At 39.7% G+C, this 14,678-nt stretch overlaps 1 protein-coding gene across 1 annotated transcript in view; it reads left to right on the top strand.

Annotated features, from left to right (window-relative positions):
• Positions 1-14,678, top strand: part of CUBN (cubilin) — a 148,300-nt gene that overhangs the window by 92,095 nt on the left and 41,527 nt on the right. The window contains exons 38-49 of the mRNA XM_050915645.1: positions 361-542; positions 2,010-2,199; positions 3,273-3,470; positions 3,801-3,947; positions 4,836-5,026; positions 5,311-5,494; positions 6,835-7,009; positions 8,065-8,243; positions 9,952-10,161; positions 10,463-10,603; positions 12,326-12,507; positions 14,059-14,230. Of these exons, the coding sequence (XP_050771602.1) occupies positions 361-542; positions 2,010-2,199; positions 3,273-3,470; positions 3,801-3,947; positions 4,836-5,026; positions 5,311-5,494; positions 6,835-7,009; positions 8,065-8,243; positions 9,952-10,161; positions 10,463-10,603; positions 12,326-12,507; positions 14,059-14,230 (2,151 nt within the window). The remainder of the gene's footprint in view (positions 1-360; positions 543-2,009; positions 2,200-3,272; positions 3,471-3,800; positions 3,948-4,835; positions 5,027-5,310; positions 5,495-6,834; positions 7,010-8,064; positions 8,244-9,951; positions 10,162-10,462; positions 10,604-12,325; positions 12,508-14,058; positions 14,231-14,678) is intronic.

Genomic DNA, 14,678 nt, shown 5'->3' with positions numbered 1-14,678 from the left:
GGAGCAGAATTAGAAGAAAAGGAAATGATGCCAGTTTATAGATCCAAAATTTCAAGGGACCATTGCAAACATCAGTCTGACTTGCTGCATGTAGAGCACTTCTCCTACATGTAGAGCCACACGGCTCGAACGGGTAATTTCCTTCAGATAAGGGCACACTGCATCCCTCACAACAAGAAAATAATTAGATGTGCATCCTAGGACTGTCTGAAACACAGGTCTATGCCTCACAGCGCTGTCTAGTCCTACATAAATTAAGTCAGATTGGCTGAAATGAAAGCTATATTCCAGGCTGGGCCCCAATGCTTCTTTTAATCTATGTAAATTAAAGGCATTAGTTGTCTCTTTCTTGTTTTTCAGTGTATGGAAATGACATTGTGGGAAACGGAGGACAAATAGCTTCACCACAGTGGCCCAGAAGTTACCCTCACAATTCCAATTACCAGTGGCGAATAAGCGTTAATGCTTCACAAGTTATCCGTGGCCGTATCCTGCAGATGGATATCGAAAATCACTACAGATGCCGTTATGACAAGCTAAAGGTGATTTCATTGTGAGAAGATATTTTATTTCAAATAACTTTGATAAAAATGACGAATAGAGAAACCTACAAGAGGAACGGGAAGAATTTCCGAGGATCTGGTGTGGCTTATTGTTTTTGCTATGTTGTCTTATAAGTCCACAATGGTACAATCCTGAATTTTCAAATCCAAGAATTTCAGGTCAGATACCAGACTGAACTTTGCTCTGTGCTGGTTCAGTTGAGGACAACAGTGATAATAACATCTCAGTGCCTCCAAAAATAAGGTTATTTTAAAATCCTATGAGCAACAATCCTTTACTTGCACATTCTTTGCTCTCAGGATCAATAATTTGCTGTTGGCAGTAGGAAGGTACCTCCTTCTGCCTGTTTGATTGTTTTTCTGTACCGTCCTGTAATACAGTCTAGCCTTTTTATCAGGCTGAAAAATACAGCACGCATGGTGCTAAGCAAAATGGAGCAATAGAGGCAACAACTTTCTGAACTTAGCTAAACATAACTACTTAGTTAAATAAGGTAAATCTCTTCTTGTCTCTCTTTTTTTTTTTAAACCAGCTGATTCACTAATTATCCTTTTCTTTCATCTTTGGGAAAAAGAAAGTTAATACTAGTTCAATATATTCAGTATATTCAATTCATTATTAATTCACTGATATTCAAATTTAATATTAGTTCAAAAAGAAAATATCACTTTTTCCTTCATCTCATGTCAGATTTTAACGGCATCTTCTTTCTTTTAACTCAACTTGCCTTTCTTTGTCTGTCCCTCTGAAAGCAAAATGAGTTTCTTAAATCAGCTAAACATTCAGTGGGTGTGAATCAGGCTGACTTTTAACCTGACTCAAGGATCAGATCTTCAATGTAATGTTAATGTTTATTTAATATTTTCTAGCTTTCTCTACTGGACATTTTTTACTGGGGGGAAGAGGACAAGAACACAAATAGGTCTGAAAGGTGGCAAAAGAGAAGCATCTTTTAACCAGCCAAGAATGTGGCTTATAAATACATAAAATGAAAAAAATATTATTGTATATTTATTTGATAGAATTAAAAATATACGTGTTCTTCAGGGGGGAAAAGGGAAAAAAAAAAAGAAAAACAATGCCTTTTTTTCCTGCAGATCATGTTGGTTTTTTCCTCAGCAAGGAACAAGATTGTACCAGTGGACTTTTTTAATGTGGGAGGCCAGTCCATGTCCCCAAAGAGCAGCCCTGTGATGGGGAATGAGCTGAATTTGATGGCTTCCATTCAGATTCCTCTTCTGTGAAAGCTTCACAATTAACAGTATATAACGGAAAGGGAGATTTTGTTCCGCTTTTTGTAAGAGAGGTTTCTCTCTCATTGGGATTTGCTGAAAGATCCCTCACTCATTTAAAGAGAGTAATTTTCTCCTTGGAAACTTGCTAAGTATGGGGTGGATGAAAATCTGCCTGTGTGAGGAACAGCACCGTTCTCCTTCTCTCTGCAGGTTTATGATGGGCCCACCATTCATGACCGTCCTATTGCAACGTACTGTGGTGCAGACCCTGCTTCTTTTGCATCCTCTGGCAGTTCAATGACAATCCAGTTCCAGTCAGATTTGTCTGTTACTGGAAAAGGCTTTCTTTTGGAGTGGTATGCAGAGGATGCTTCTGCTGTTACACGCACCATTGCTAGAGGTGGGTTTTCAGTGGGTTGCACGGTTAAAAGTGATATAGCCAGTGATATACTGAGCTTTACTTAAAAAACTCCTAACCAACTTCCACACAAGAGAAAGCCCTAGCTATTAACGGAGTGAAAGCTTTCATTGACATTTTAATTAAGCATTTTAATAGCTTTTTAAAACAATTTCTAGGGCTCTCAGATATACTGTTTTACAGTGTTTTAAAAATAAGCATGTTGATAGAGGGGCATTTTTCTTTACACAGGTATTTCATGAAAGCTAAACATTTTATATGCTTTCATGAAAAAGTATCCATCTTGAAATACCATTCTTAAATCACTGGCCGTTGTGATATGAAACCTTTCACTATAATGCATCTCATATCCATAAATAAAGAGAATGTGCTCAGTATGATCATGTACCTCTGACAAATAGCTCCTGGAAGGAGAGGGAATATGCTTTTTGTACCATTGATTTTCTCTAAGCAAGTTCAACAAGAGAAAGTTAAGACTAACTAGGACATAGTGTAATGTCTTCTTTCTAAATCTGAAGGCAGATTTCTGGGGACAGAGGGACTAAGGATCCCTGGGGCTCTGCCAGGACAGTAGCAGTATGTAATGGATTTATGTGCTGGGAGAGCACTGAGCCACTAGATATCCCAGCAAGGACTCCATCTTGATCTAAACATATAGCTGAGACATTAGGAGTGGAGAAAGAAAAGTACTTCAATTTCAAGAGGGTCTAAATTGTTTATGTATTATTGGTTATGTATGCACCATTCCTTTCCAATATGCAACCTGTGTTAAACTCTGGTAGATGCTCCTAGGTCTTTTGCTAGATATTCCTCATGGTAAAATAGGTCACATCATTGCTGTACCAGGTAGCACAGAAACATCCTTATCGGTCAGGATTTTCAGGTTTTGTACTCCCAGTCCAAGCTGAAGTTGAAGAAATGCATTCCTGTGACTGCACACATCATCACTGTGCCCCCCTTGTGCTTAATTATAGGACTGTCATCTTAAATTATACGAGGGGAGTGTTCAGTTTAAAAAGGGGATGCTTTCATTTCTGTCTTCTCGTACGTGACAGGTGCATGCGGAGGGACGGTAACAACTGAAGAAACACCTTCATTCCTCTTCTCACCGGGCTGGCCCATGAATTACAGAAATTTTGCTGACTGCGTGTGGCTTATCAGAGCTCCTGGATCCACTGTAGAGTTCAATATCCTGGCCCTAGACATAGAATCTCACAGCTCATGCAACTATGACAGACTTGTTATCCAAGACGGTGAGAAGCCAATCTTGCCCTACCCCAACAGCATGCAATAGATACCCAAGGTCCCAGTACCTGGAATTCTCATGTCCATTGAGCTTAAACAATCTAGATAGCAATGGGAACATGCTCTAAATCAGTATTCTTCCTCTATGCTGAGACATTCTGCTAGATAAAATAAAACTAGCAAAGTCTAGCAAAATATTTGGTGGTCTATAAAAATATTTCTCAGTCTGTAAGGGGTTAAAGATCTTGAAAAGCACCTGCCTGAGTGTGAGCTGCAGCAACCAACAGGCAGATGTGAACTGATTTGGTTTTAACATTAACGTGTTCTTTTGATCTCAGGAGACACTAGTCTTTCTCCAGTGCTGGCTACTCTGTGTGGACGAGAACCTCCTGGGCCAATAAGATCAACTGGAGAGGCGATGTTCATCCACTTCATGTCAGATGCAAGTGTCACTGGAGCTGGGTTTAATGCCTCTTATCACAAAAGTAAGATTTGTTTCTCTTCTCCCCCAGATAAATGTCTGCCTTGCTGCTAACAACGGGGTAAGGAAAGAAGAGAATCTGCCATTTTTAACAGCCGTCTACAGTCTATCTATCTAATTAATCGCACAGACCAATTATTCACATCTCATGAATATGCATTAATAAATGTCTGACTCTGCAAAGGTAAAATTTGCTATTTTCCCAGCAATATAGTACAACAAAGCATGATTCAACCAGACCAGTCACTTTTCAGAAGCAAGAAAAGTGTATGCCTAAGTTTATAACAGCTCAGCTGAAGGGTGAAAGAATGCCCAACTAAGAGAGGGAAATAAATGACTCAAAGCATAGACACAAACCAGAGAGAGACAGATGCAGAAAGCTGTGTAAGTTCCAGCAGGAATGTCAGCAATTTCCAGTGGCACTCCTCCCACATGCACCCAGGGATGATAACAGATTCCTGAATGGGTTGAGGCACCAAGGGAGCCGTTATGATAACAACAGGCAGCCAGGGGAAGTTTTTCTGACTGACAGCTTGAGTAGGTGACAGTGGTTTGATCCATGGCTAGAAGCAATGTACTCAGACAGTGTAACAATATGCTCATGCCATGGGAGGTCCTTGGCATAGCTGCCTGCTTACTCCTCTGTTAAGTCTGAGAACTGAGTCTCACTGTCAAGATGTTTGGTGTGTGTCATCTTGCAGTCTACTAGCTTGTATTTGGGAGATCCTTCATTGTGTGCATTGCTCTATGTTCCTCAACTCTTCATCCACTTGCTTCAACGTTTGCTTTTACCTGTCACACCTTCCTTTTAGGAGACAGGGTTTTTCTCTAAATGCATATGTGAATAGTTGATGCTAATATTTTTTTCTTTGCTTCAACTCCTTTTTCTCAGGTTGCGGAGGCTATTTGCACACAGGCAGGGGTGTGATAACGTCTCCCAACTACCCTCAAGACTATGCTCCTAATCTGAATTGTTCCTGGCATGTAGTGGTAACTTCTGGATTTATCATTGCTGTCCATTTTGAACAGCCTTTCGAGGTCAAGAGTGAGGATACTTCCTGCAGCCTTGGAGATTATGTAGAGGTGAGGTTATTGGCTAGGTCACCAAATCCTCAAAGCTGTTAAAGCTACTGAGTCTTATAGATTTCAGTGCCAGTAAGGCGGTCCAGGTTGTCAGGGGGTGGAAATACCAAAGAAAAATACCACAGAGATTCTTTTTCTCTCTCTCTCTCATTTATTGCTGTGCATTAATTAATCACTAGGTTATTGTTTTCCCCCACGGCTGGAAGCATTAAGATGGTGTGTGCTGAAAGTTTACATTCCAGGGCTGTTTGCCTGAGTGACATTAGCAATTTCTCTTCTTCTAGCTGAAGAATGGGTTAGATAATGCTGCCCCACCTTTGGTTTCTGGAAGAGGGAATGGACGATTTTGTGGAAGCAGCCCCATCTCTACCATGTACACCACAGACAATCAGCTGTTTGTCCACTTCATTTCTGACAGCAGGAATGAAGGTCAAGGATTCAAACTGAAATACGAGGCTAAGAGTCTAGGTAAGTCTAGGAAGTAAATTTAAATTCTGCAACTCAATAGATATAACTTGGAGTTTGTCCTCTTAAAGGAGTTCTTGTTGTAAGTCCCAACCCTGGTAAAATCAGATGTCTGCAAAAATGTCCTGTTTCCTTCTTTAGTGCATGGCTTCTGATCCTACTCTCAAATTTCTCTCTTTCAAAGAGAGCCAGCTCCAGGTCACGGAACGTGGAGATATTAAAGTTAAAAAAAAACTTATGGGGAACCCTTTAGCAGGGATGTAGCATCTATAGTTAGGAAGAGATGTTCAAAATTCATACAGGAAAGGAAAAAAAACCTGGAAACAAAAACATTATTTTGAACATATAGTACCCAGTGCAAGTGCTCGATGATGTCAGGAATGATTTAGGCTAGTGTGTCTAGAAAGGTGGTAACATTTCTCACAAGTTTTACTCTCAGCTGAGAAAATAACATTCCCTGCCAGAGCTAACACTTTTTGAAAGAATGAAAAAAAATGGAGACTCAGGTCCCAGGGGTAAATCAGGGACTTGGCATTTGCAGTTATTCCACTGTATTCATGACACATGCCACTTGGGACACCAGGAGACCTCCTGTTAAACAGTGTAACTAAACACAACTAAGGCAACCTGTCAATCTACTCAAATTTTTAAGTGCTTGCTTTCTGCCTACTTTTCCCTGCTGCCACAAAGAATCATTCTTAGCATTACTGTAGGGGATTCGTGAACGGAATAGGTGAAGCTGTACAATAGTATTTCTACCACTTCAATTTATAAAACTTGACTAAAACCCTGTGTTAAACCAGTATTGCTAGAATGTAGTGGGGGTTTTTGACAGAAAGGTTCTGGTCAAAATAAAGATATTTTTGTAGGATGAAGGACCTGAACAAATCCTCATGACTTTGCTCTGACTGGCACTCCTCACACATTCATTATTGTCTCAAACAGACATTTCAGTTTTTGGAAAGCAGAAGTTGGGAATGATTCACAGAAGCATTGATGGGTCTGACTAGTAGGCTTTCTAGCTCTTGGGAATTGGGGTAGGAACAAGGCAAGAAATATGTTTCCTGCTTGGTTTAGAAACAATCCAAGGAAGAACTAATAGCAGTTTAATTCAGGGCCCTGAACATTTGGAAATGAGCAGGGCTAGGTAAGCAGGAGCACAGGAACATAGGATTCTACTGCATTAAAATGTTTTCCCACAGTAAGCAGTAAAATGCATTTGGTTTTGATGTAACTAAATGACACCGAAAGGGAATTGTGTTGGAATATATTGATAACTCATATTTTTGATGCCTCACCCATTTCCTTAACATGTTTTTTATTGGCGATCTCTTCTTTCCCAGCTTGTGGAGAGAATATTTATATCAATGATTTCAACCCCAGTGGATATACATCTTCCCCCAACTATCCGAGCAATTATCCCCCGCATGCTGACTGTATCTGGACCATAACTGCTCCTAATGGACATGCAGTAGAGCTGCAATTTGAAGATCAGTTTTACATTGAACCTTCACCAAAGTATACATCCACATTATTTTGCCTGTGTTTCTTCAGAGAGTCCATTCTGATTCTTCTTTCCCTGTTACTTTCTCTAATTTCTCCCAGAGCGCACTTCCAGATTTACAATCAGAAGTGGTTAGGAAATTTTTGAGAGAGATCACTGAAGCTATCAGGCCACTGGTATACATTCCTAGGACTTTGTAGTGCATGACAGAAATGAATATAACAGAGAGGAATCATCCATGGTAGAAATGTGCTTTCTGTAAAATCTGTGCCCTCTAGTTCTTTCATATTCAGATTTTCAGTCATTTTGACTCTCAGGTGCTTTTAAATCCAATGGATTACCACCATAACAATTTATCTCCCTCCTCCATTGCCTGTCTGCTGATTTGCAATGGGTCTACATGTTTTGCACCCCCTGCCTGAAGCATAAAATAAGGCCTAGTTTCCAGCTGATGTAACTTCATTGATTTGGGGCTGGACCACTATATGGCAAAGGTGAGCCTCACCTGTGAGACCATGTCCAGAAAAAATGGTGCAGGATGGAGAATCCCAAAGGTGTCCTTTCTGGCTTCCCAGGACACTGTACCATTCTGAAGGCAAAGCTGTTAGTTAAGATATTTTGGGTCTTTCTATGCTCACCTAAGTAATCCCCCAGATTTGAATTTTTATTCCCTTCAACTGTCTTATATCTGTTCCTTAATTCAACAGTCATCAATGAGACTTAATAGGGAATATCTGCTGAATCTGTATGCTTCAAAAAAAAAAAAAAAGTTAAAGATGGTCACAACTACTTTATCAGTGCTGTTCATACCCCTCCCCAGGACTTGCTTCTGTCAGATCTGATCTGATCGTAGACTGGGCTTGGGATGAATCTTTCTCAATGTTTCTAGCACTTCTTTTGATTCAAATATTACATAACTATCATTGATTATGAACTTGTTGATTCTGTCCTGGTCACACTGCGTGGAAACTGATCTAATTCACTACAGCTTCATGGCTTTGTGCACATACTGAAATGATTTCAAACCATTACTGCTGTACATTGAACAGAAAAATCTCTCCTCTCCTAGCTGCACTTCCAGTTACCTAGAGCTACGCAACGGTGCCGACTCCACTGCCCCCATCATTGCCAAGCTGTGTGGAGGTTTGATGCCAGGCTCGCAGAGATCGTCAGGAGCTGTCATGTACCTGAGGTTCAGGTCTGACAGCAGTGCCACGCACGTGGGATTCAATGCTAAATACTCCATCGGTAATGCTTGCATTTATCAATTTCTCTGATTTTAGAGAAGATTTTGGTCTCAAGTGTCAGGCTTTTGTAACAAGGCTTAAATCATGCCTATGAGGTGGACTGACAGATATGTGCCTCTTTCAATTAGTGTTAGAGCTAAGGCATCAGAATCATCATATGGGTTAACATCAGCATGTTCTGCACCTAGCAAGAAGTGAAAATTATGGAAATAGGAATAGGAAAGTGCTCATAGATCTGCAGCAGTGGAAACAAAGACTGGATAACCTCTTGTCAAAGACAATTATCAAAGGGGCAGTAGAAAAAAAGGTCGACGTGGATAAAGTCATGTAACATGATTTGATTTTCAGCATGGAAAATTAGTGTCGCTTTCATGAGCAGGATCCTGAAGGGGAACGCAAAGATCAGCTGAAAGTTGGTAGGAGAAGAACAAATTAGGAGCTTCTTTATGTAAATGTAAATCAATCTATAATAACAATGCTGCTAGACAAACAGGGGCAGCACAACAATGGACTGAAAAAGGAACAAACAGTAAGAACCATTATTTGTCAGCTGGGAAAAGAAATACTCCAAAATCATTTGCTCTCAATCTGCAAAAACAGGATTAGAAAGCACTAGCAAAGTTTTTAAATTAAATAAAAAATAGTCTTTGATCAGATTCAGAAATATGCTACTTTTTTGGTTTTGATAATGTTAATAATCTTCAAAGAATAGCAGCTATTATGTTCATATCACTCATACAGGAAAGTCTAGAACTGCTAATTTCTCAAAGGCAAAGTAGTGGACTATAGTGCTTTACACAGAATTTTGCTGATTGTGTTAGATCTCAAACAGTTAAGCCAATATAGTGTGCTATTATATTTCTGAATGTGAATACTGAAGCAACTTGCAAGAAAACATTGTTAGTATGTGAAGCCACAATTCATATTTATCCATAACAGATTTACAGTATCTCAGCTGTATGCCAGTCATCCTGGAACAAAGCATTAATCACTCAAAAGAGCAGACAGTATGAACAGAACTGTATTGCCACGAAAAGATTGTAACTAGCAGACACACAGAATACACTGTAAAATCCAATAAATTCCACCTGGGAATATTATTTGCTGTCAGCCTTAGTATTATGAGCTTCTGTTTGCAGGTACCACAGAGAAATGAGTTTTCAGAGAGAGTAAATTAAAAATAAATAGCTGTTTCCCAAATTGTGCAGTGATCCCTTACCAAGGCATCACAAGGAGTGGAACGTCAACAGGAAGGGACTGCAGGAAAGAGGAGTCTGAACCATAGCTGTAGGCCCAAACCAGCAGTCAACTTTTGTCAGTCATAAAAAATTTAGATCCACATTTAGCTAACTAAATTTCTTTATAATTATCTGATACAGCTTTCCAAGATTTTCTGGTAAATATGGACATGGGTAGAGATTAGATATAGACCTTGAAATCTGTGAGTTTATTCAAATTAATAAGAGATATGACAGAGAGGAAAGGATGCTTGAAATGGAGGGGGGTGTGCGAAAAAAAAAACCCACAACACATTAGGACTGGTTGAATTAGAAGGAGAATGTGGAAGATTTTTAACTGGAAGGCAATTCCTGTTTTGTTACCACAGTTAGAGAACAAGGCAGTTATGCCTTAGCTTTAAGTCTTGTTTAGGAGAAAGGTCATCTCTCTGAGATCCTTCAGTCAACCAAGCAATGTTCTTCCTTTTGCAGCTCCCTGTGGCGGGACAGTGATAGGACAAACTGGCATCATTGAAAGCATGGGGTATCCTGAGCTTCATTATCAAGACAACCTGCTGTGTGAATGGTTTCTGCAGGGTCCCAGAGGCCACTATCTTACCATCAGACTAGAAGGCCTGGATATTCAAAACTCGTCTGAGTGCACAAATGACTTTGTGGAGATCCGAGAATACAACGCTTCTGGTCTGAGAATTATTTCAGTGTTTGTCTTCCCTTCTCTAGTACTACTACAAAACCTCACCAGAGGTTCCTGAAAGCATTTCCCTTTGGGTACAAAGTGAGCCTTTTCAATGTACAGTATTTGCTTCTGTCTGCCTTGCTTGCTGAAGCCAAGTAAGGCAAACAAAACCCTTCTATTTCCCAGCAATAACTTGATTTTACTAGTTTACTCCTGCCTGTCCGGTTAAATTGGAAAGTGATCCTTCAATATAAATATAAATAATTTATTGATATAAAATTGTCTTTCTGTATTTGATTCTTGCAGGAAATTTGTTGGGCAGGTACTGTGGTAATACTCTCCCTGATGCTGTGGACACCTCTGACAGTTTTGCTTATGTCAAGTTTGTCACTGATGGATCAGTCAATGCCCGAGGATTCAGACTGCGCTTTGATTCCAGTACTGAAGGTTGGATTTGTAAGGTTGCAAGTTACTTTCAGGGAAGCAACATATACCACAGACTATAATTGCACTAATACAGCATATATTGTACATCACTTATTCTTGGAGTGGTGTGTATTTGCTCTTAAATTTAAACTCTGGGGGAGGTATGAATAGAGCTTTCTGATCACTACTTAGCCGAGCTGAAACTTTGAGGCGCAAACAGTCTCCCTCTATAATGGATGTTGCAATCCCTCCAGCAATCAGTCCAGGGATGTCCTAACATACCCTCCCCACATCCCTCTTGATGAGGAGGAAGGTAAAGAAATGCTGTGATTTTCCTTTATGTTATTCTGTCCCTCTGAGATGAGTGGTATTCTTAAATCTCCCTAAAACCAATAGTTTTTAACCAATAGGTTTTAAGCAGAATCACAGAACTGCAGAGCCATTGAGAGTGGAAGGGACCTCTGGAGATGAGGTAGTCCAACCTCCCTGCTCAAGCAGGATCAGATGATAGAGGAAGTTGCCCAGGACTGTGGCCAGTCAGGTTTTGAATGTCTCCAGGGACAGAGACTCCAAAACCCCTCTGGACAACCTATTCCAGTGTTCAACAACCCTCACAGTGAAGTGTTTTCATATGTTCAGATGGAATTTCATGTGTTTCAATTTGTGCCCGTTGCCTCCTGTCCTGAGCACAATGACTTCAAAGAACTGCTCTGATCAGGACTAAGGACATAGACCTATTCCTGCTTCACACTTCTCTTTCACATTCTTTATTGCCCATGCAATGCTTGTCCTGCCAAAATATGGCTACTTTTTAAGAAATTCTTTGCAGCAGTGGTTTTCAAAAATCGCCTGCCAACACTTCTTAACTCCTTCCAGCCTATTTAAAAGCTCAGCTGAAAGCTTCCTTATTCTTTGTTTGCTTCTGCAATAAAATAACAGAGGGGAAACAAACTCCAAAAGAATGTTATTCCACGCCTAGGACCCTGTTATGCAACCACCGAAGAGAAACTATTAGCAAAAATTTAATGCAGGTGGATACACAGATTAGACTATTCTGCAGGAGACTGTGAGGGTGAGGAAAGGGACTGAACTTCCCACTGCACTCCATTAACTATATCTCTGTATTTTAAAAGAAAACCAAGTGTAAGCTGGTAAATTTATACCATTAGTCTCAGAAGAAAAATGTACTCTATATGCAAGATCTTTAGTGTTCTTTCCTCAGAGCACACTTTGATATTCATAACAAAAATAAGAAAAACACAAAATAACTGTACTGAAAAAGTGTTGCTTAAATTCCCTGAAAGCTTTTTCTCTTCCTCTGTTAAGCAGCAGAGGAAAAACACGTCCTTCATTGTTACCCACTCTAGGACCCTGCTCATTCTGTGTAGCTCTGCCCAGTCATCTGAAAGGCAGAAATGTCTCAGTCCTGCCACAGTGAGAGGTTTGTATCACTTGACATCAAAGGCTGTGGGTCACTCAGGTTCTGAAGCCTGGCATGAGCCCTTCAGAGAAGGGAATATTAATAATTAGACTAAAAGGAGCTGCTATGGCCAATTAATATTCAACTACATTTATGGCTGAGTGATAAAGACTGGCAGGAACTTAGCTGTTTAGACAAACACATGGACAGGATAGGCATATCAAATCAACCTCTCAGGATCTCTTTTTCTTGCGTTATTAATGTTTTTGTGCTATAACTCTAAGCAATACTTTAAGAATTGTCCCAATATTTGGGTATTTCAGAATGTGGTGGGGATTTTACTGCCCCTGTTGGAACATTTACTTCACCCAACTATCCCAACCTATACCCACATAATCGAGTGTGTGAATGGAGGATCACAGTGGAAGAAGGCCGACGTGTGACTCTAACCTTTAATGATATGAAAACTGAAGAACACTGGAGGTGCTCATCAGATTACGTGGCTGTGAGTATTGGGCGTGAAGGCAGAAAATGCTCTTCCTAATCCCTGTATGGAACATTAATGGACGTAATAGAGCTGAAATGTCATTTATAGGTCTACATCTGGCTTTAAGACAAATCATAATTTAATCCGGGGAAAACAGATAAGTGAGAGAAAGTTAACTCAGTAGGGTGTCTAAACTCATCTGCTTGTTTTAGAGTATGGAAGTTTTGGAATTGTGTTCCAGGCAGAGGGAAGGACTTGAAGAAATAATTGGAATTGGCTCTTTATCAATTATGAAAAAAAGCTCTAGGGTTTTTGAAAGCTTTCAATGTCTCTTCTCTGTGGACCCAGTCGATCAGTCTGTTCCAGGTCTCTTTTGACTTTGGAGGTTGTTACTGCTGTTGTTACTTATTGTTGTCAATTAAAAAAAAAAGAAATAAAAAGAGAAAAAGCCAGAGGTTGCAACAAACAGCTACTACTGTGTTGGGCCTTGCATATTCTGAAAGAAAGACAGAGAAACCTCAGGAAATTCTACCTATTTATCACCCCCATCTCCAAAAAGATAGATTTTGGTTATTTTATCATGGTTATTTTAGATCTTTGGTTACTTAGTGAAAAAAAAATCAAACCTGGCACACAGAACTGGACCTGGTCAGATGTACAAATGCCTCAAAAATATGATTCCTCTATGAAACTGCAGGAATGGTAGATCTAGTTTAGTTTCCCATTTGTTCAGATTAGCAGTGCAAACACAGGAATTAGCTTTAGCGTGATCAGAAAGTAGCCCATGCACAAGTGTGAGGGGGTGAAGTAGCGCTCCAATTTGTAGATGATCTTCCCCTTGTTTTCCTTCACAGATGCTTTAGACAGACCATGGGGAGCTGGCTTTTTATCGATTAATGAAGTAATGATCTCTTCAAGGGAGATCTGTCCTGGCAGCTTTTGTGCCTTCAGCACTCTAACATATTCCAAATCTCAGTGGGAAACATCGTTTCTGCCTCGCTTGCACTGCTGAGGTAGTAGTAGAAAGAAGGAAATTAACTCCTAGGTGAAAGGCTGTATGAAAGAAACTGCAAAATACATCTGGATCATCAAAAAGTGAAATGTTTGAACTAATCAAAAATACCCATGAGCACCGAATATTTTGGAGGAGATTTTTGATAAAGCTGATGTTGGCTTTAGCAAGACTACAAAGATGATTGTTTGAAATGGAATGAATGTGATCAGTAGCTGACATTATTAAGTGATTGAAGATATAAATATTGAGCTAAAATACAGTATTTTTCCCAATCAAACTGTTTCAATTTCTGTTTTGTTTTTTTTTTTTTAAAAAGAGAGCATATGTTTGTGTTTTGCCAGAATAAGCAAGGTATTTTTGATGTTTTACTTCAGAGCCTCATCTACTCAAGGCAATGGAAGTTTGTTCCAAGGTTTTTAGTAGATTTGGGAACTAACCTGCTGTAAGGGACATCAATGAACCTTGTATTAAAGATGTGAAGCACTGTTAAATGATACAGGAGATGCTCGTAAGACTGTATTTTGACCTCATAAGAGTTTATTTTGACCCAACAGGTTTACAATGGCCTCAGGCAGAACTCTCCCCAGCTGGCCAAGCTGTGTGGTGAGGTAAATCCAGGCACTGAGGTAAAATCCTCTGGAAACACAATGAAAGTCATTTTGGTGACAGATATGTCCCATGCAACCAGAGGCTTCAGTGTCTCATACACGTCTAGTGAAGATGCAGGTAGTGTGTGTTTTTGAATTAAGTGTTTGATCTTTGGTGAGTCATTTCATAGTTAAAGGACTGGCGCAAGTCAAAAAATGACCTAGACAAACAACAAACCTCTGATACCTTTTTTTCTTTCTTACATCTCTTTGGTGGGAGTAGATCACATACCTTTAATTAGTTGAAAGGATGTAAAAAAATGGGGAATCTCTGGGAGTTATGGACTTTATGTGCCTGTTATGTCAAACTTCAAATGAAAAGAACAACCTCTGTTATGGATCACAGTCCTTACTCTCACTACTGATTTATTGTTTTGTACTTAGCCTTGAGTAAAAGATGGTCTGAAGTGGCCTTATTCCATGAAAAGATCCAAAAAGCATAGTGCCATAGACAACTTGAATAATTCAAGTGCTTCCTTATTACTCAGGGGGGTAATTAATTTATCATAGCTTGTGAAAGAGTGCAG

The sequence above is a fragment of the Gymnogyps californianus genome, chromosome 2 (genome assembly GCF_018139145.2).
Source record: "Gymnogyps californianus isolate 813 chromosome 2, ASM1813914v2, whole genome shotgun sequence".
NCBI lineage: Eukaryota > Metazoa > Chordata > Aves > Accipitriformes > Cathartidae > Gymnogyps > Gymnogyps californianus.
This window is presented reverse-complemented; position numbering and strand designations above follow the sequence as displayed.